This window comes from Dryas octopetala, chromosome 1 (genome assembly GCF_963921425.1).
Source record: "Dryas octopetala chromosome 1, drDryOcto1.1, whole genome shotgun sequence".
In the NCBI taxonomy this organism is placed as follows: domain Eukaryota; kingdom Viridiplantae; phylum Streptophyta; class Magnoliopsida; order Rosales; family Rosaceae; genus Dryas; species Dryas octopetala.
In genome coordinates this window covers 12,784,362-12,805,042 of record NC_141366.1, presented here as the reverse complement: position 1 = coordinate 12,805,042, position 20,681 = coordinate 12,784,362, and the positions used below count along the sequence as shown (strand labels likewise).

Sequence of the window (20,681 nt, the reverse complement as noted above, 5' to 3'; positions counted from 1 at the left end):
CAGTAGGGCCCACATCGATCAGCAAGTAGCTAAGTAGTAAGTACCCTGTGCACCCTTGCACCTCTCCATGCACCTATAAATTGAGGACCATAGTGCCGAGCTTGGAGATATAGCAAGCAATTCTAAACACACAAACGTACTCCTTCAATTCCATTCAAACTCAAGCACCATGTCTGACAAGTGCGGCAACTGCGACTGCTCTGACAGCAGCAAATGCGTGTAAGTAGTACTCCTTCATCGCTCACTACAAGAATCACGACTGCCAAAATTGAAATTCAACGCAAAAACCCTTTTGCGATGAAAAACTCTCATTGCAGATACCCCTTTTTGCCACGAGATTTTTTCATACTAGAATGCATGTGTAATTCTGGTTTCAGCTTATATTATATGTTGTTTTGCTCATATTAATTTGTGCATGGATAAGGTAGCTCATACTGCCTGGACTATGCACTGTTACTTATATACACATGTATAAGATAATATTTTGCCGTACAACTAATATATTATATTGTCATACTGTTAATCTAAACCATAATATTTTTATTTAATTGTGTATGGTTTTATAATTATAACCGGCCAGTATTACATACTATGGGTTCCATGGTTTAGTTATTATTGCAACTATTATTGTATGGAAGAGAGGGAGAAGTCAAATATTGAAACTTTGCTCCCCAGTACCATATATATATAGTTGGCTCAAGGATTTCGATCTCTGGACCTCAACCTCCATCTTATGACATCCTCATATATATCCTAATAATTAAGTTTTTCAATTGTATATGCATAAAACAGTTGGTTTTGTGTTTACCGAATTAATGTTATTTCCACTGATCCTGCTATGATAATATATATATGACCATATATAAACTTGGTAGAAATTGATTATCTATTAGAAGTTATTTTACTATCAGATATTTCGCAGAAATTACTATATATGAATTTGCTCAGAACTCGCATATATATGTTTGTGGTCACATCAATTAGCTTGTGTTATGGATCAATGATGAACAAACATACATGGTTTAGCTTTTTAAATCTAGTTGGCGCATTATGTCATTAATTAAAGCAAAACTCCGATCTGATGAAATTGCAGGAAGAAGGGAAGCAGCAACAGCATCGTCATAGTGGAGACTGAGAAGCGGTACTTGTAACTTGATTGTTTCCTTTTGACAACTTTTTTTGTATATATATACTCAGCTAGCCTAGCTATATATACAATAATCAGTACATATATATATATATGTATGTATGCATGCAAGTAAAAGTCACAAATTTAAGGCTAACTATGGAGATGAACTAATTTGATTTTGCAGCTACATGGACACTGTGGTCATGGATGCTCCGGCAGCTGAGCATGATGGAAAGTGCAAGTGTGGCTCAGCCTGCGCTTGTGTCAACTGCACCTGTGGTCATTAAGCCCCCATATATACAATGATTAATAAAAATGTCATGATATATATGTGAGATTGTGGACGTACCCTATCATTAATAAAGTAATCATATATTGTGGGAAATATATGTAAACTCTCTGTCTTTAATTTGTGATCATAGTATTGAGTCTGTGGAGTGAGATGTACTCTGTGTCAGTCATGTACTTTGTGTTTCTTTGATGCTAAGTCATGTAATACCATGGCCATGTTCGTGGCCTTGTGATGTTAAATCAATTACTATTACCATACATCCTCAGCCTCTCTCATCATATACGTACATAGACTCATTCTGTTGAGATATATCTTAACTTAAACATGATGATGTATGACTTGTGAATCTTTTAAAGAAGATGTTTAGAATGATTGAGATTAACTTCTTCTGAAATCCCACTTCAATATAGAATATGTCAAGCACATTAATGGCCATAACACATCATTATCTTTGTACTTTCAATGACATACAATAATTTTGTTTTGTAAAAAGTTAATGCTATTTTGTTTTGTAATTTATTCTCAACTCAAATTAGTCACAATTGAGCCCCATCCAAAAAACAAAGTTACTAATAATGTCAGCAAAAATTTAGAAATCATACATAACTGGTTGCATCATCTGCAGCTGCAGACGATGAAGATTTTCATCTCCATTAATTTGCTTAATTTGAACCAATTGTAACCAACATAATGACAATTCTTAGTTCCGTTTTTTCCACAAGCATAATATAATGACAAGGCACTAAAGGCAGGTAACAAAAGGGAAAGTCAACCGAGTCAAGTGGCTTCTACATATATTATTCACATTAAAGTGAGCTTAACAATGATCAGCAGTAAAGAGACAATTGGAGCGAGTAAGCAAACAGTAGTGTGATCATTAGCTTCTGCTTCTCAATCCATATGGTAAAAAAAAACAAAAGTAAATATCACCACAAAATGAAAGCAGACATTGAGATAATAAAGTAATATTCTTTTGTCAACAATCTATTATATTACACTATATAGCAATAGAACATTGTCGTTTTCTATCTGTAGGTCATCTCATTCCTCAAAAATGCTTGTTTGGCAGTGCAGGATTGAAGCCATTCATTTAACATACAATTTGTATTTAAAAAGTAATTTATTAACCAAACTGTTTATTAATTCTATTCATTTGATAACGGCTATATAAGTATAACCAACCAATTTTCGATTGAATTAATTTTTTATAAAAATGATCTTTAATATGTGATTTATAAAATGAATGATTTCAAACCTGAGCCTACGCTGCGGAACAAGCATGCATTTTTGGGGGATTGGGTGTATATGGAGGTCACCCCAAGTATTGTCCTTTTCCTGATATCTTATATCCAAACTTATCAATCAATGTTTACCTCAATATATAAATTTGAAGGGTACAATCTCGAAAGAAATACAAGTAAAATATGAATATGCAAGATTGCATCTAACAGTAAAGAGAAGCTCTCCTTCCTTGAAATATTCTTGAACTTTCAAATATCATCCTGTAAGTGTAAGCCTAAAATAAATGGTTTCCTTTCAAAACTGTTTAATGTTCATTTTATTATCTTAACTATCTCCGGCAATCTCAAACGTTAAAGCCCTCTGCACGAAGGCACTTGCGATGAGCCTCAATCCATTTTGTGCAAGCTTCTTCACCATGCTCCACTATACATTCATCTCGCAGCTTCTTAGTATCTGGGCAAGCACAACAGATCTTCTTCTTTGGCTTTGTGTCCGCGCCAGTCGTAGCGACCGCGGATCCTTGATTTGGCTGCGGCTCTGGAATAGCCAGAGCAGGGGAAGTATTTTTCGTTGGCACCCCGCCCATTTCTCAAGGTCCTTCACGAATAAATACGGTACCTAATAGAAGGATGCAGATAAAAGGAAGATAAAGAAGAACATCAAATTGAACTCAGAGCATAGCCTTGATAATAAGCATGCATTCATTAAGCATGGTGTAGATTACTATATCACAACCCAAACAGAGAGAATGAAAGAAAGATATAGTGTCATATATACACAAAAACAACCTTAGACTTGTTCATCAAGTGATTAGCCTAATCACTAGACTAGCTCATGTTAAATAAAGGCAGACACCATAAAACACAAACTGTACGCAAGCAATTTGCTCAGATCTACTAAACCTCATCTCTAAGTGCATGAAATCAATCACCTTTAATATTGAGACATTAGGAAACCAAAAAAGCAGAAACGACCAACTCCTGCATATCATAACGAAGTTTAACCAATTCCAATATCAAAGCAATTCATCCAATTACCAGAAGTAATAGTTAGGGCCTATATGCTAACATGTTTCAGCTTAAAAAATACATCATGCTTTCCTATTATTATTTGAATTTCATACTTCTCCAAACAGGCTCTAACCCACAGAAGGAACCCAAAAACAGAAAACCCAGATGAGGAAGTAAACTCTTTGATACTGGTTCTTGATTCGAAGCAGATTCCTCCTTGGCTAACATCCATTGGGGCTTTTCTTCAAGCATATGGTGGGCGTTTGTTATTACAAGTCACTCCCACATATTAGACAATTCAAGAAAAAAACAGAAGAAACTAAAAATAAAATAAAACAAAACAGAAAACCCTATAAGAAAAGTAAAGCAACCCATTTAATCAAACAAGAAAACAGCCATAACCACGAGAATGGGAAAGTACATCTATAATCTATCATCTTCCTGAAACAAAAACAAAAAATAAAACAAAACAAAAAAATAATAAAAATAATAACAATGTAATATTAGTAATACATAAGAAAGGAAACGAACGAACTTTACCGCTGAAAATAAGAAAGGGAAGCTTAAACTCAAAGCTTGTGTTTAACTGTTTTCTGGAAGAGACGTCGAAGCTCTAAAAGTGGGGGGTGTGTTTTCTAGAAGCCAAAAGCGGCCGCTCAAATTTTCAAGGCTAAAACTGGGCCGCGTTTGAGTCAAGGGTCAACCCAAGTGTTGGGCTCAATGGGCCTACAAAATAAATACACTGAAAAGTTTCATGAGAAAATAGCCAATTTTCAGTCTATGTAATTTCTTTTCTTTTCTTTTTTGATAACTCAGTCTATGTAATTTCATTGACCAAAAATAATTAGATCTCTATAAATTTTATTTTTTATTTTTTCAATCAGATAACTATAGCTAAGCTAATTACAGGATTTGTCAATTGGTTAAATGAAAATATTCCAATTCGGTCCTCATAAAGTCATAATTATATTTTGTCCCCAATTAGGTTTATGTCCTAACTCCTAACGTCTATGTGATACCTCGACAGTGGCCTCTCCACCAAATAAATAGAGTCGGAGAAGATGACTCTGTGAGGAGAAAACTGAGAGGCTGGTTGTGAGTGTTAGTGTTAGTTTAGAAAACTAGAAATTAGAAAAGTATTGCTTTGTGAGAGGCTGGTTGTGAGAGGCTGGTTGTGGTTGAGAGGCTGTTGTATTGCTTTGTTTGCCCTTTGGGCTGTTTCGTTTCTTTAATGAAATATCTTCTTGGCCAAAAAAAAGAAATTAGAAAAGTAAACTTAGTACCCCCTGACTTTCATAAACTTTTTAAAAGTATATAAAAGTCTTGATTGAGTACCTCCTAACTTTTTAATTTAACAAAAGTCTTTAAAAGTCTTGATTGAGTACACTGTACACCCCCCTTAATGTATTTAGAAATTTAGGAATTTTTTTTGGTATTTATTAATATTATTATATTAATAAGTATATATTTATAAATATAAAATTAATCGGCGGGCCTAATTGTTATTGGGCAGTAGAAAGCCCAAACTGAAACCTACCCAACAAATGTCAGGCCCAACTGAGATAATGGGTCGATTTCTTTTGTGTTGACGTGGGCCCGAGCTGAGCCTACCCAAGTCGGTTTGGGCCGCTGGTTTTGTGGGCCGATTGGTTTTTTGCCCAAGCCTAATTATTAATACTATATTATGCAAATATAAACATGTCATAGAACAATACCTTTACATATGAATTGGTTATACCACGTATCAATATATCGGTTATACTCAATAATTATTCTTAATTGAGTTGCAAATTGTTCATTTTCTCGAGTTTCATTTTTTTTCTTTTAATGTGAAATTATTTATCTCGTTTACCCCACAGGCCACAGTTTTTGGTTGATGGGTTGTGAGATTGTGAGATTGTGTCAACCAACCAAGAGCTGTGAGATTATGCTTCATAAGATACACAATTTCACTGACTGATAATGTTAATACATGAACCTAAAAGAAAGACAGGTTAAGAATCAAGCAAACACAAATCCAAGTAAAATTAGCTACAAACACAACAACTGCAGAAGTAAATACATTTGCCATCATTTTATTTATCATATGATGCGAACAAATTTAACAAGGTTTAAGCAGCTATACTAACCCAGAATGAAATCTTAAATCTTTGATTTGCTCCTATGGCACAAAGCATGCAAGAGAGTCTCCACTTTGTGATTATGAGAATTTAACACCATCAAGTTTCATTCCACAACATATGATCCAAGAAGCTGAGGAACCAAAGCGCAATATTCCATCAACAATGTGTTCCTCCTTAGATTGAAATGCACTGATTTTGTGGCAAAGTAAAAGACAAATTCATCCCACAAAATATGATCAAGAAGCTGAGGAACCAAAGCACAATATTCCATCCAACAATGTGTTCCAACTTAAGACTGAAATGCACTCATTTTGTGGCAAAGTAACAGATAAATTCGTTCCCGAAAATAAGATCAAGAAGCTGAGGAACCAAAGCACCATTCCACCCAACTATGTGCTCCTCATTAGATTCAAATGCACTGCTTTTGTAGCAAAGTAACATCAATTCTTTATTAATCATACTTCTCCCTCCATGAGTACACAAGAAAGAAAACCCAGGAAAGCCCTAACGTGATGTCTCCGACAACCTGCCTCGGGCAATCCCGGGCAAGGCCTTCAAGTTTCCTCTCAAAGTAAACTCTCCAAATAGCCATGGAAATGTGAAGCAACACACAACCTTTAGAAAAGAAGCTCTGGAACTTAGTGTCCTTGACAAAAGCCACCATGAACAAGAGGAATCCAATGGCAAATAGAAGCAAACCCGAGAAGGAATCCGAGGTTTGAATTAAAAGCTCATCATGGGGTGTTGACCCTAGAAGCTTGCTGGCCGTCTCAAGGCCATGGCTAAACACATAAAATTCATTGGAGGCAAACATCATCAAAGCTCCACAAGCCAGAGCAATAACAGAGTGGAGCACACAAACTAAGAAAAACGCAGATAACCCCATTGATTAAAATTCCAAGTATTAACCTTATCTTTCTCCTCTACATAAATAAGCTTGTATTCAATCCAATGCATAATCTTATAACAGAAGGGCATGTAAAACCATTGACCAAGGCCTATTCTTGACGGTAATGTATGTTATACAAAAGAAAGTTGAAAAATCATAAAAACCCTAAACCCTAACTTCTATTGTTTTGTAGAAATCCTAGAAACCAGATCGAACAAGTAAATTGATCAGAAGCCAACCTTTTTTCTTGGGAAGTATCAGAAGCCAACCTTACTTGGCTTTCACTCTACAATTTTAGAAACCCAGATGGACCCACTGATCAAGGTTTCGAGATTGTCTCCTTTTAGCCCAAGAAAGCTTTAAATTAATAAGAATCAAACCTCAAACCAGAAAACCCATATAACCCCTAATCTATCAGTGTTTTCAATACCAAACAAAACCTTAGGTTTTCAAAGAAATTGAATCTGAAAAAGGGACTTTTGGTGAGGGGAGAGCAGCAAAGATAGAATTTTGGGAATTTGCTTTAATGAGAGGTCATTTCAGCAACCACAACAACAACAACATGCTTATTGTTAGTGGAAAGGGTTTTTCTATTTATGTGAATTTTTGGATTTGTTCAGTTGTTGATCAAGATGGGTAATCTATAAATGGCATAGAGATTGCTTCCGTCTCCAAAACCCCACACCCCATGCAAAAGATGCCAGGCTTTTTTGGTTACTTGTTCTGCTAAGCAATTGAACATTTGTGGGTCATAGGACAATGGGTCTACATTATTTTATTTAATTCTTTGAATCAAATTGTTGGATTTTGGAATCATTTTGGGCCACCATTTGCTTGTTATTATCTATCTAATATCTATTAGCCTTCAAGTAAAGTCATTTAAAACAGTCATTGGTCATCATGATAAAGAGTAACTCTCCATTTCTTTGGTAGCTACAGAAAAGAAGATATTTTCTTAGCAAAAAAAAAAAAAAAGAGAAATATACTTCTTTAATAAAACTTTCCTAACAAAAGTGCTTTCAAGTCTTAAGATGAAGTTGAAGACTTGAAGGATAGCTTTCAGTCTACCATGGTCCAAGACTAATTCATAGCTCACCAATTTAGCAATAGGAATCTCACGTTTGGCTTTATCTCTATGGGGTCTTAGAGGGTTCTTAAAAGCTTTTTCATATTGAAAAATGGTTTAGTTAATGAAGGGTACCCAATTGAAAAAATTACATCACCATGCCATTTTCTTCGTTGAGAGCAGAATGTGTAGTAAAAGAGAAGGAGTTTCATTTTTCAGTCCAAGTTTTGAGAACCCCTCCAAGCTATAATTTATTTCACTTCGTACTGTGAGTTGGTGCCAGCAGAATCACCTGCATCTGCATATAAATACATAACTTTGATCATGTAAATTTATTGATTGCAGTGTCCTCTCCAAATCCAGCAGTGTCGGTTTTCATTTCCCCAACTTCTTTTTGTATTTAAAAATATCTTCATTGTGTAGTGGTGGATGGTTGTAGAGCTATACAAGCTGTACCACTTTATTCTTTTAATAATACTAAACTCAATAATGTGTCGGTATACATATTAATAAGAGTACAATGATATTCGAATAAATAAGACATTATCACATGATTTTGTATACCATCTCAATGACAACTACCTTCTATGTCTTAATACATTGAGAAATGATATAGAAAGTCATTATGAGACCTCCCTCAAGCTTACAGCTACAGTTGTGGGAGTGACTATTCTTTTCCTGAAAAGAGAATATTATTCACATTCTTTAATCTACTTTCTCCGTCGATCTTATTTTTATTATTTTTATTCCGCAATATAAATTTATGATCAGAATTATTCAATTTTTAGATCTAATTATGAAAATTATCTTTACAAAAAATCAATCAAATCGAAAATCGTTTAATTATGTAACTGTGATCAAATAAACAGACGATTTTGGTAACAATTTGATTCACCGTTGGTTTATTTGATAACGATTCATGACTAAACGATTTTCAATTTAGATGATTTTTTATAGAGATGATATTCAAATAATTATTTAAAAAATAAACGATTCCAATCATAAAAATACGCTGTGAAATAAGAATAATAAATAATAAGTTCGGTGAAGAAAGTGGATAGCATTCCTCTTACTAAAAAAGGGTTTATACAAAGACCTTTAGGAATTTGGCTTACTTTGATCGATCCCTCAAATTCATCGGGGGCATGATTGATGATAGCACATTGACCAAGGCACTGCCAACCAACGGCCAGTGTGGGATCACATGAAGATGAGGCCTACCACCTGTCGTACATGATTAAAACTCTATTTGAAAAACCAATGCTGCAATCAAAGAATCAATTCTTGGCCTTGCAAAAGCAAAGTCCTCCCCGACCTTCAAAATCATCTATTAATATTTGCAGACACACATCCCCTCTTTAGGCAATGCTTGAATAAATATAAATATCTATCGCTTTCCTGATTCCTTGCATTTTTAACTTTTAGGTAGCATGCTGTTTCACAGGATGGGTTTGTTGAAAATGTCATTTGCATTCCCATTTTAAGGAAATGAGAGTCAATAATGCTTGTTATGGTAAAGAATATTTTTCAAACCCTAAAGGAAAAGTTAATAAAATTCAGGTGTTTCAGCTATTAGGCATTAGACTGAAGAAGTTAGTGCCACTTACCTTCCTAGACCAGCCCTTCAATTTCTAAAAATTTTAGGAGTATACATATATCCTGAAAGAAGATAATTAAACTGAAAATCTCATTTCTTGCATCAGGAATAGAAGTTAATCATTATGTGTGACATAATTTGGAATACAATGGTTGACCTCCAAGATCTAATATTGATTTCTGAAGATTATATGACAGCTTGTTTTGGAAAAAATGCTTGGAAAAAAAATGAATAGATATCAACAATTCCCAAACAAAAATTGGAGTTTCATCTGTTCTTTTCTATCCTGCACAGACCTAACGAGACCTTCCTACCCCGTGATGTATAATTTGTGACAAAGGGGAAGGGGGGGTACATTTTCTTTTAGTCAAAGGGTTATTAAGGGGAAAGAAAGAACAATTAGAAAAATTTGTTGTCTCTACTACCACCAGCAACCTTACGATGACGCTTCTTATCACCTCGCCCACGCTTTTGAGAACTCTTTTTCCCAGCTGGAGTCTTTACAGATGTTGTAACACGAGGCAAAGGTGGTGGACGACGAATCATAGCCACAGGGGGAGGGGGAGGAGGCATGTGCTCCAGTAACTCTCTGTGGTATGCCTGCACATTGCGAGCACTATGAACATATAAAGATATGTACAACTTAATGAATTTTTATCAAGGAAAATGGAAGGAAAGAGAGACAAAAGGACCACACAACTTAGTCAGGCATATCATGCAACTTAGTCATTTTGACATCCCAATAAACTTACCACTGGCCTTTGTGGCCAAGTAGTTAAGACATATTCATTTGTGCCTGCATTCTGAGGATGGATTTTTTACCTTCGTATGCAATGAAAGACAAAAACAACAGTTCAGGCAGAACAAGATTGCTAATTGGCAAATGAACCATTATGCAAGTTCAGCAGAGGGAGATGACTTTGGCACTTCAAAAACAACTTTATGCAAAGCAAAAGTTGATTTTGTCACTTATAATTACCTAGTGACACAGGGACCAAGTGATGACACAGATATTCATCCAAAGCAAGCCACTTATAATTAGTTGGGGTGGTCAATGTGTTAACAGAACCATCTGACTCATACAACAACCTGACAAGCCTTAACAATATTTAAAAAAAAAATATATATATATATATAGATAAAATAATAAATAATTTTTCAAAGCCTATAGACATTATTGAAAAAATTAATACCTGAATTACAAAATTGCGCCGTTCACAATCCAAAAACATATTAATGCTCCAACTAACTTTCCCCATGATTTTATCCCTCACTGTGGAAAAGCTTAACTGATCCCTGGAGGTAAAACGATCAACCTCATTGAACCAATTACAGGTAAACAAATTTGTGATGGGAATGTGTTCCTTTATGATAACACAGCCTTCAGGAACATCTGCAGAAAGTCACAAAGCAAACACCAAATTTGAAATTAAAAAAATAATAATAATAATAAAGCTAACGCTTGTAGAAAAACATACACAGACATATGTATGCATAAGCTTACATATCAATGCACGTACATGAATGACCTACCGCTTGTAATTGGAAGCTTAGCCTCAGAATAAGGTTGTAAACCCTCCTTTATATAGAATTCAATCTGCTCATTAATGGAGGAATTATCATACTTTCCAGCAGCTCTGTTAGCTTCAGCCTCTTCAAAAACATCATACCGTTTATAGTGCCTTGAAATTGCAAAGTTCGCATTCTGACGCCACAAGAACCTGAACAATATTTAAGTATTAAAAATATCAAGGTTTATGTGAAGATAAAACAACTCCTTATCCTGTTCCTTTCTCCAAGCACATGATTCATGATTGTACATCAATGCCAGTATGCTTTATAAGATATTAAGAAGATACTAAAAGGTGCGGCAAAATATGCATAGCCAGCAGCAGAGTGAGAGCTTATTGCCAAGATACAAGAGACAATATATCTTCCCTCTTCATGCAATAAACACACGCACACTAAGCATCTTCTAGTTTGTCAAAATAATATGGATGGGGGTTTCAAAATCATTGTTAAAATTACAAACAGTTAAAAACACCTAGTTTTCGACTTTCACTGTTAAAAGAAACTCACTACTCCACTTCTTTAACCCGATTCCTAATTGGTTTCCTGATTTAATTCCCAACTTCCCACTCTCCTACCCTCCAACTCATACTTCCACAACCAGAACACCCACCCAAACCCCCCCCCCAAAAAAAAAGATCCTTTTAACTTTTAATTTAATACTATTTTTAAAATGTACTTTTTCATACACAAGCATACCAAAGAGTCTAGTTTGGCATACTTTGAAGTAGAAGATGAGAAAAAGAGAAAAAGGACAAACCCTTAAATGCCCAAAAAATGACTACAGAGACAGATCCATTCGACAGAATTCCATAATAGAGCACATATTGGGACAGGATCTAATCTGTAATATCAATTTATTTTCCATCCCCAAGGTAACTACAACATACAAGAAATATACCCACACAGCAACCAAAAACTTCTGACACCTGTCAATTTCAATATACAAGAGATAAAATTCAAAAAGAAGTGAAAAAAGGTTGATAACAGCTCAGCTTTCACTGGAGAGAATCAGGTGACTAATCACGGCTTTGTGATGCAACCATAATGGTGCACAGATCTTACCAAAGTTTTTCTAAAAACTTCCAAATATCCAAGAGGAGCATTCAATTTACATGTTGCAGGAATTTGATTATCCAACTTGATTTTCTAACAGACAACTGATGAGATGTACAATACAAGTTTGCTCAAAGAACCTTCAATCTCTAAACTGTTGCAACATACTAAATAACATGACAGGATCTAAATTAACAGCACCAGACTGAACTAGTATCAGGAAAGAACCATCTTACCCTTCCTTAAAAACTCTCAACTATGCTACTACCGGTGTCCAAATAGCAATAATGAACAGAAACAGAAAAGAAGTGTACCTCTCAAGGATTTGATAAGGATCCACAACAAGCTGAAGCTTTCCATCAATCCATACAGAATATCTGACATTGGGAAAAAGCCTATGCAATAGAAGCTTCGGAATCTGCCACAAAAACATGATGTGTAAATGACATCTAAACCATTTCCCAAAATCCCTCTTAATCAAGATTCTTTTAGCACATTCTGGACAGCACACCTTTAATTCTATTAACTTAAATTAAAAGCACCACCTGATACGATAGATGACATTTAACTTTTCTTAACATCCATACCACTGCATAAAGGGAACACCAAACCAAGGTTAGGAGTGCCAGTTTGACTATGATGGACCAAACTCCAGTTGCAAAGCCCAACATTTTCAGGTTAAGCTTCAAAACAACTTGTCAAGCTGTACTTGCAACAGAACCTTGAATTTGAACCGAATGCTGCAGCCAGATAAGTCCATTGGCCATATAGTATATGAACAAAACATAACATATGTCTATATGTATGACCATGTAAACTCCCTCAACCTTGGCTTAGGTGGTAAAAGGGCTGGGCCGATTTAGTGTGGGTTTTACACTAATCAACATATGTATATTCACATCCTTACATGTGCATGTCTATGTGTGTATCTGCAAATTTGAGAGATAGGAAGATTGTGAAAATTGTAAAGAATAATACATTGTGGAATACTTTCACTCCATAGTTTTGTCAATCCCAATGAGTCTTATAAAATAATCTAAAGATTACCAATCTCCTATCTCCGAATGTAGTTAGGAAGAAACTAGACTAGCATTTGAGAGCAGCAGAAAATGCTTGAAACCAAAAACAATAAATAAAATCACAAAGTCAATTGATCTAAGCTACATTGTGGCATCTAGTCAAAAGGATCAACCAAATCAATCAAAACAAACTGACCTTTCCATTGCGTCTTGCATCAGTGTAAGGAATATTATGGACAACAATAATTCTCCACAATCCTACCATCCTACTGTTTCCCAGAACACTGGAATTCCTCATATAAGCCTCTGTCTCTTCATCAATAAACATGTAGAATGGAACATTTTTCCTTGAAAACTCACTAACATTCTTTGGCTGCTGTATTATATCATAATTTCCTAGAAAAGATGAAACCATAAGGAAAAGCAAACCACACACATATAATTAAGAAAACATCATACAATTTCTTAAGTTCAGAAGTACCAAAGACAGCTGATGCAACAATGATGTCATGGAACATCTCCAACTCCATAAGGTCAACTTCATCAACATCAAATCCAGACTGGTCCCCAGGTTTATTTCCCTTCACAAATCTGAAAAGAAAAGAACCAAGAGAATACAAGAAAGGTAAACCCTAAACCCTGACAAAGGGAATAATCCACTTGGTACTTTTGTGACAGAATATTCATTAATTATAAATAGCAACCAGGTGAAACGAATAATAAAAGTAAAACATACCCACAGTGGACTATCATGGATTCTTTTATATCATAAGAATCATTTCTTTGCTTCAGAGTAGGAAATCCACCAAATTCAGAACCTCCATGTGGTTCAATTCGGGTCGGATTTTCATCATAAACATATGTCAAATTATGAAGGACAGGTGATTCTGAAGAAAAGCTTGGCATACTAGCTATAGCCTGCTCCACAGGGAGATAACATACTGGACATGCTGAAAGAAAATGAACAACAAAATCAAAAGGCGGCAGAAACAGCAAATGTACTAAACTCGGATCTTTCTCATGCTCATGATGTTAAACCAAATTGGATATCACAGTATTATCACCAAAAGATTAAAGAAAAAGCAAGAACTTACGGCGTGGTCCTTTCCGTTTTCGATCACTTGGAGGAGGAGGAGGAGGAAATGCAAAATTTTCACATTGGTGGGCCAACAGAGGGGCATTTCTATGAACAACACTAAATGGCTGAGTAAGGGGATGGGAGGGAGGAGGAGGAGTTCGAGAAGAAGGAAGCAGGAATCTATCTTCATCATTTCCTGTCATCGTACTCTGTGTAGAAGTAATTTTAATGTCATGTTCATCTTCCATTCCGGCGAAAGTTATGGAACTACTTGATATCTCCTTGAGGTATGGTATCACATTTTCACTATGTTGAGTGATAATGACATTAGTGCTTTCTGGTCCATTGTCATAAAAAAAAAAAAAAAAAAAAAAAGCATGATGAACACATGTTATCATAAGTAAAAGAAATGTAAAGAACAATAAAAATGAAATTTGTCTAGTTCAGAGAACACTCTGCAAAATTAGAATTGGGTCAGACATTGACAAGCATGGCTCAAACAAACTAGCCCCAGTTACAAAGAAATAGATGCAGCAGGTAAACTCAACCAGGTAATACCTCATATAATAACTAAAGGTGTAAACAATGACCATGTTTCTTTCCATCCAGTTAATCACGTCCCACTATCAACACAATTTTGGTTGATGTATCAAAAAAATGTTAAAGCTTAGACAATTAGATACTTGAATGCTTCAAGTGCTTTAAACTTAATCAAGACAAGGACTCTGCATGACTCTTACATTTAACCTATGTTAAAAACGAAGACATTACTGTGGATATATAAGGAGCAGAGATAAAGATAACAAACCTTTATTAACAGTGAAGGAATTAGCTATGAAAACCAAAAGAGCAAGGACAACCAAAAGAAGCATTGTGACCCTCTTTCGACCCAAGAATCTACAGACAAAGGGCAGTACCCTTTCCTTCTCCCTTGAACTTGTAAGAAGCAACTTGGATGGCTTGCGCCCAAGAATAGGTGTCGGCTGATTGTGTGATAAACCATTCTGTATCTGTTGTTGTTGTTGTAGTGATCCATAGCTCCCTGTACGTAGACCTAATGACCCTCCAGTCATTGTACCTTCAAGTCCACAAATTCTTCAAGTTTCATCTCCTTCTTCTTCTACTAGAGCCTCTCATTCATGAAACCCAAATTCTTTTTCCAAAATCTAAAGCTCAAAAAGTGCCATACAACAACATTTGTTGAACTTCTCAGTCTTCCAAACTCACGAAAAAAGATCACCCCACATCAAAATCAAACACCAAATCACCGAACCCACCACCAAATGGATCCCAAAAATCAAACCCACTTGCTCAAATTCACAAACCGATCATTACACGCGATCTCAAAGACCAATGTGCTTGAATTCTCTGAAGCAAAACCAAACAAAGCACATTCCACGCAAAACCCACTTCCTAAAAACACTTTAGGATCAAATTTACGATCTCAAATTAGGCATTCAAATCCGACCCAAGATCAAATTTACCAGATCAATGCCAGCACACAATGCAATGCCAAGCAGAGTTTTATATAGAAAAGGCTTCTATTTACGTACCTATCTGAAAAAAGCGCTCCAAATTCGAACTCAATTATAAAAACTTTTAGGGCTTATCTAATAACATTTCTCTGGCTTGTCTCTAGGGTTTCGGTGGCGAATATTTTGGGGATTACCATTTGCTGTCTCATTAATATTTTCTTAATATTACTTTATTATTTATTAGGAATGAAAATTGAAAACAGTCCCGGAAACACATGAAATTAATGACACTTTTGCTATGTATCTAATTATGGAATTTGGACCAAAAAAAATCATTAATTGTTGATCTATCTTTTTTTGTCTGAAAGTTATAAAGATATCCAACTATTGGTTCTATTTATTATAATGTCTTTTTTTTTTAATCAGCAAATTATAATGTGGTTGAAGAAACTTAATACCTAGTAGGTAAGCACCAATCACATTTCATTATTTCCAACTCAAAAATATTTGGTTTCTTTTTAGTTTTTAGTAGGGTGGTTTTAATGGACAGTAATCATTTGCTTATCTTCTTTTAATTTAATTTATTATTAGATAATTTATCATGAGGAGTGGTTTTTGTGTTTTATTATATTTATTTAGAGATAGGGTAATTTGAACTTAAAATTTCTTCCAACAAAGTTGAGAGAATATCACTATATAAATAGTTAATTGTTTTATAAGAGAAGTGCTTAATCACAAAGAAAATGCACAAATTGAAGAAGGGTGATATATGTTTGCTTATATTGGAAAATGGAGAAGATAAATATGTGAAAATGTGTTAAGCTTTAAAAAAAAAAAGATATATGACACAACTCTCTAACACAAATACAAAATTATCATGTTAGTATCAAAAGCACCGACTCGTAGTTAATCTAGTTGTATTTCTTTTCATAATGTTGGGAGAAATTTCAAGTTTGAATCTTCACTGGTCCATATCAAAAATTAGTATAAACAATGTATAATGCAATTGTTATTTAGTGCGATCGACACACTCCAATAGAAAAAATGTGTAATCCATAATTGTGTGATATTCACATGATTGTTACTAAGATCTAGAGCAATGTGTTTGTCATACAAAAAATTCAATATTGTTTGAACCATTAAATTTGTTCATCAAATAGTATGAAAATATTCAATTTATACAAATTTAAGTCTACTTTGAACCTCATTTATGTTTAACAAATAAAATGATAACATGTACATTGACACATAAATTGATGAATCAATTTAAAAGACAACCAATAATTCAAATTTGTGGGACAAAATAACATTATTGGGCTAATGGGACTAAACTGGGCACGACGTTTCTTTATTTAATGTGGGATAGATACCATGACACATGACTCATGTATTCCTATATTTATATATATGTTCATTTTGTTTAGCTTGACCAATTAGTATAAACCATCAACTCATCCTAGAATCATAGATGCCTTATTTTACCACAAAAATTCTATGGGCATGCCAGCATTCAGTTACAACTAATATGATCCTTGTTGCTCGCCCAAAGAACCAAAGAAGGGAAAATCTTCTTTGGGGCTAGCTCAATCTCTAAGACCCCATAATAATTAAGGGTTCTTATTAAGATAGGAATAACTTTGAGTTTTTATAATTACTTTTTTATTACACAAAATTGTTATATTTTCAAACAAAAAAGGCTTCTATTTTTAAGTTTCTAGAAAAAATAATAATAAAAGCCCTTATTTTCATCAAATTGATCTCTAAGTTCCTCACTTGAATTAAAACCCACTTTCAGTCATCCGCCAACCATTCTTTTTCTTGTCACTACCATCAATTTGATGAGAAAATTGACCTTTCAGCTCCCTTATTTGAAACTCACTTTCAGTCACCCACCATTGTTGTTCTTGTCACTAGACTCACTAAATGAACTTGATGAAAATCTCAATACAAATTGTTGCCCAAAATAAAAATTTCTCAAGACAATCATAGTACATTTTGCCCTTTACCCCTTGTTAGTTTCTCTTGTTGCTCATTTGGGCTCTCTTCCTTAGGCTGCCTTCTTGCAGGCCTTGCTTGCTGCTCTTGCTTTTCTTTTATAGTAAATTTTAGAATAATGCTATACTTACCACATTTCTTATACCACATTTTTATACCATCTCACGTGTCATTACTTTATTGGACAGAGTTTTTCTTTTTTTTTTTGGGTTTTTATTTTTATTTTTTAGTATCCAATGTATGAATGCCATGTAAGTTGCCACATAAGGTGGTATGAAATTATGGTATAAAAATGTGGTATATCTAGCACTACTGTAAATTTTATGTATCAAAAAAGAAAAAGAATTTACTCCTATAAGACAATAAATTTGGAGTATTTTTCTAGACATGTAAAAATAAATGAAGGTAGAATTTGTGGTATTATTTAGATTTTTCTCTTGGAAAGTTATGTAGAAAATATGGATGCCTCTGAGCTGCAAAACCATGTGATCTGAGTACCCCTCAATGAATTGAGTGGGAGGGACCACTGATCAGTCATGAATGACAGTGTTCAAAGCAATTTTCTTTCTTTCATTAAAAGAAAAAATAAATAAATTGGGCCAATGGCCCAACAAAAACCAACATACAAAGCACTACCAATACAGTCAGGCCCAGCAAAAGTTATAATCACACAAATGTAGAAGAGAAGGAAGGGGGAGGTGAAAGAGATCAAACTGCTTCAACCAATCAAACCAAATCCACGATGAATGGATTGGTTTGTTTCGAGTTAGTATGCGGGTTAGGTTGGTTTTGATTCAAGCAAATTTCAAGCTAATTAGATTGGTTCGATTTGTGGTTTGAGACAAAACTCATACCAATTCAGACCGTGTTCAATACTAACACCAATCAAAGAAGTTTGTCATGTCAAATTATTCATGATTGACGTCAGTTCAAACCATTAATTATTCTTTGTGAGCAAATTATGGAATCCAAAAGAATGGTTAATTTAATATTAACTTGTTAGCTAGTTAATTTTAAAATATTTATATATATATATGTGAAGTAATGTTTAATCTTTAACTTGTAAACTTTATACTAAATTCAAGTCATATGATCGTTGCATAATAAATATAGCTACTATGCATGTTTCGAACTATTCTATAATTTATAGGATACGAAAAATAGGAGTCGAATTCTATGTCAAATGAGATAAATACTAGCTCTACAACTTTGACCATGACTAGCTATGAGCCCTTATCGGCTCATACAATTTTCGTAGAGGCCAAAATATATGTTTTAAAAAGAGTCTTTAAAAATATATAATTTCAGTCACCAAAAGAGGAAAGTAATTATTAATTTGTTTCCATAGATCCAAACAAAAATAAATAATATTATAAAAGTTCGATTCCCATGCAATGTCAAATACTATATTTCCTATTTTTATTACTAAGGCGGCCATTCGGTGCAGGCCCCTTAGAATTGATGTGTACGACAATAGCCACAAATTATTCAAATGCTAGTTTTCTATATATTTCTCTATATAAAGAAGAGTTGGTAATTAAAATACAAACTATTAGGAGTTTAGGACACAATTGGCTTGTCCAAAAAAAAAGACACATGGCTGGATTCAGATCCTCTGATCAGTTTTTTTTTTTTTTTTACTTATATTTAAATTGACCTCATTTTATTATTTTATATAATAAATTTTCTAATATAAATTTTAAAATTAAGTACTAAACTCAAATGTTTAACTCTTAAATAAAATAAAATAAAAGGTGAAGATAAAAAAAATAAAAAAATTATTGTATGTTTGTGAGTAACATGTAAGTAAGACTGAGTGTGCTTGAGACTGCATTTGCATGGAGAGACAAACAACACATTAGGCCAAAAGAGTGGGCCCACAGCTAATCAGAGGCTAAAACTTGAAATGGGGTCCCATGGAGTTGTTTCTTTGTCCGAGGGACAGAAGACATAGCCATAAATTTCATGTACTAATGATCATATGGATCCACTGTTCACAAATTTAATAGACATAGACAACTCTTGTTGGGTCATTCATGGTTCTGTAATCTATGCACCTTTGGTGGACCTCCTATGCATGACTATTGACTACCATATATACATTAACATACTCTTTTACTCGCAATAATTTTTGTTTCATAAATGATAAATCTAAACTCTAGTATGAATCTAAATTTCATACCCTCCCTTACTTAGTAAAAATATGTCATGAATGACATCCAAACTAGTTTCCAGTAAAACAAAGTCACTTATGAGCAATTAATATGCAAATCATATTTCAGTCTCACCATTTCATTAGATCTTGCACACTCTTTTATTTTAGAATATATCAATCTAATGTAATATCTTAAGTCCGGCGTGAATTGTATGTTTCTGACTGGTCTAACTGTCTAAAAAATTAATCTGGTGTGCAAAAATTAGCGCACGACACCTTGATTACCAAAAAAATGCAATATTTACCTTACATTGCATCTAGGGACCAATCTAGCTATAGGCAGCATGAGCTCTACACCGTTCAAAAATTTTTTTTTTTCTTGAAATCTTCCTAAATAACAACCCATTCCCAATATAATCTCAACCTAATCTAGCCCACCCAAATATCTCAACCTATGTTAGTTTGATAAGCTGGATTCGTCCCTGATCACATCACCCCAAAGTGCTAACTTAATGTATCACCCTACGTCTCATGAAGTCTAAACTTGCCTCAAGCCTTGCATGATCTTTAAATAATCCCAACTAAAATCACTTTCTTCTAAGAAATTTTTTTTTTTTTGCTTTTCATGACTCAACCTCCATGAGTAGTCTAGTGAGTCTTATAAATAAAGGGTTTTTTTTTGTAGTAATTTAAATTTCATTAGATCAAAGTAAATTTACAATAAGGCTTAATAAGGTAGGATGTAGAACTAGACTTTATACTTTCTTGAATTTAGTTAAAAAACTGCATAGTGCAGTTCCACAATCCTCTCTCATAGTCCAGTTTTGCAATAAAGGTACTTACATTGCAATTATAGCAATTTTGTTACATCGTCTCTTACACACCCCGTAAGAGAGGGAAAAAAGAAAAACAGAAACTATATGTATATATATATATTTATTTTATTTTTTTGTGGTATAACACACTTTAAAACTATTACATGGTTG

General features: G+C 34.2%; 4 protein-coding genes across 6 annotated transcripts; 1 reads left to right on the top strand and 3 right to left on the bottom strand.

Moving 5' to 3' along the window:
• Positions 1-66: 66 nt before the first annotated feature.
• MT3 (metallothionein 3) lies at positions 67-1,678 on the top strand. Its single transcript, XM_086229172.1, has 3 exons — positions 67-219; positions 1,094-1,141; positions 1,314-1,678. The coding sequence occupies exons 1-3, from the start codon at positions 170-172 to the stop codon at positions 1,414-1,416; spliced, it is 201 nt and encodes a 66-aa protein (XP_086085298.1). The 5' UTR covers positions 67-169; the 3' UTR covers positions 1,417-1,678.
• A 1,098-nt stretch (positions 1,679-2,776) lies between these two features.
• LOC147298034 (cytochrome c oxidase copper chaperone 1-like) lies at positions 2,777-4,339 on the bottom strand. Of its 2 annotated transcripts, none has more exons than XM_086229203.1 (2): positions 4,214-4,339; positions 2,777-3,281 (listed from the first exon to the last, which is right to left on the bottom strand). In XM_086229203.1, exon 2 carries the CDS (start codon positions 3,247-3,249, stop codon positions 3,007-3,009), a length of 243 nt encoding a protein of 80 aa, XP_086085329.1. In that variant the 5' UTR covers positions 3,250-3,281; positions 4,214-4,339; the 3' UTR covers positions 2,777-3,006. The 2 variants fall into 2 exon arrangements, with proteins under 2 accessions (XP_086085329.1, XP_086085330.1); XM_086229204.1 differs by lacking the exon at positions 4,214-4,339 and adding an exon at positions 3,595-4,177.
• Positions 4,340-5,724: 1,385 nt separating this feature from the next.
• On the bottom strand, positions 5,725-7,392 carry LOC147298033 (uncharacterized). Its single transcript, XM_086227557.1, has one exon. It carries the CDS (start codon positions 6,680-6,682, stop codon positions 6,248-6,250), a length of 435 nt encoding a protein of 144 aa, XP_086083683.1. The 5' UTR covers positions 6,683-7,392; the 3' UTR covers positions 5,725-6,247.
• A 2,080-nt stretch (positions 7,393-9,472) lies between these two features.
• Positions 9,473-15,713, bottom strand: LOC147298032 (tRNA (met) cytidine acetyltransferase, putative (DUF616)). 2 transcript variants are annotated; one of them, XM_086227536.1, is made up of 10 exons: positions 15,624-15,639; positions 14,879-15,492; positions 14,087-14,407; positions 13,729-13,942; positions 13,474-13,583; positions 13,189-13,388; positions 12,288-12,391; positions 10,882-11,069; positions 10,542-10,741; positions 9,473-9,948 (listed from the first exon to the last, which is right to left on the bottom strand). In XM_086227536.1, the coding sequence occupies exons 2-10, from the start codon at positions 15,141-15,143 to the stop codon at positions 9,748-9,750; spliced, it is 1,803 nt and encodes a 600-aa protein (XP_086083662.1). In that variant the 5' UTR covers positions 15,144-15,492; positions 15,624-15,639; the 3' UTR covers positions 9,473-9,747. The 2 variants fall into 2 exon arrangements, with proteins under 2 accessions (XP_086083662.1, XP_086083656.1); XM_086227530.1 differs by having other exon boundaries at positions 14,879-15,713.
• Positions 15,714-20,681: the final 4,968 nt, after the last annotated feature.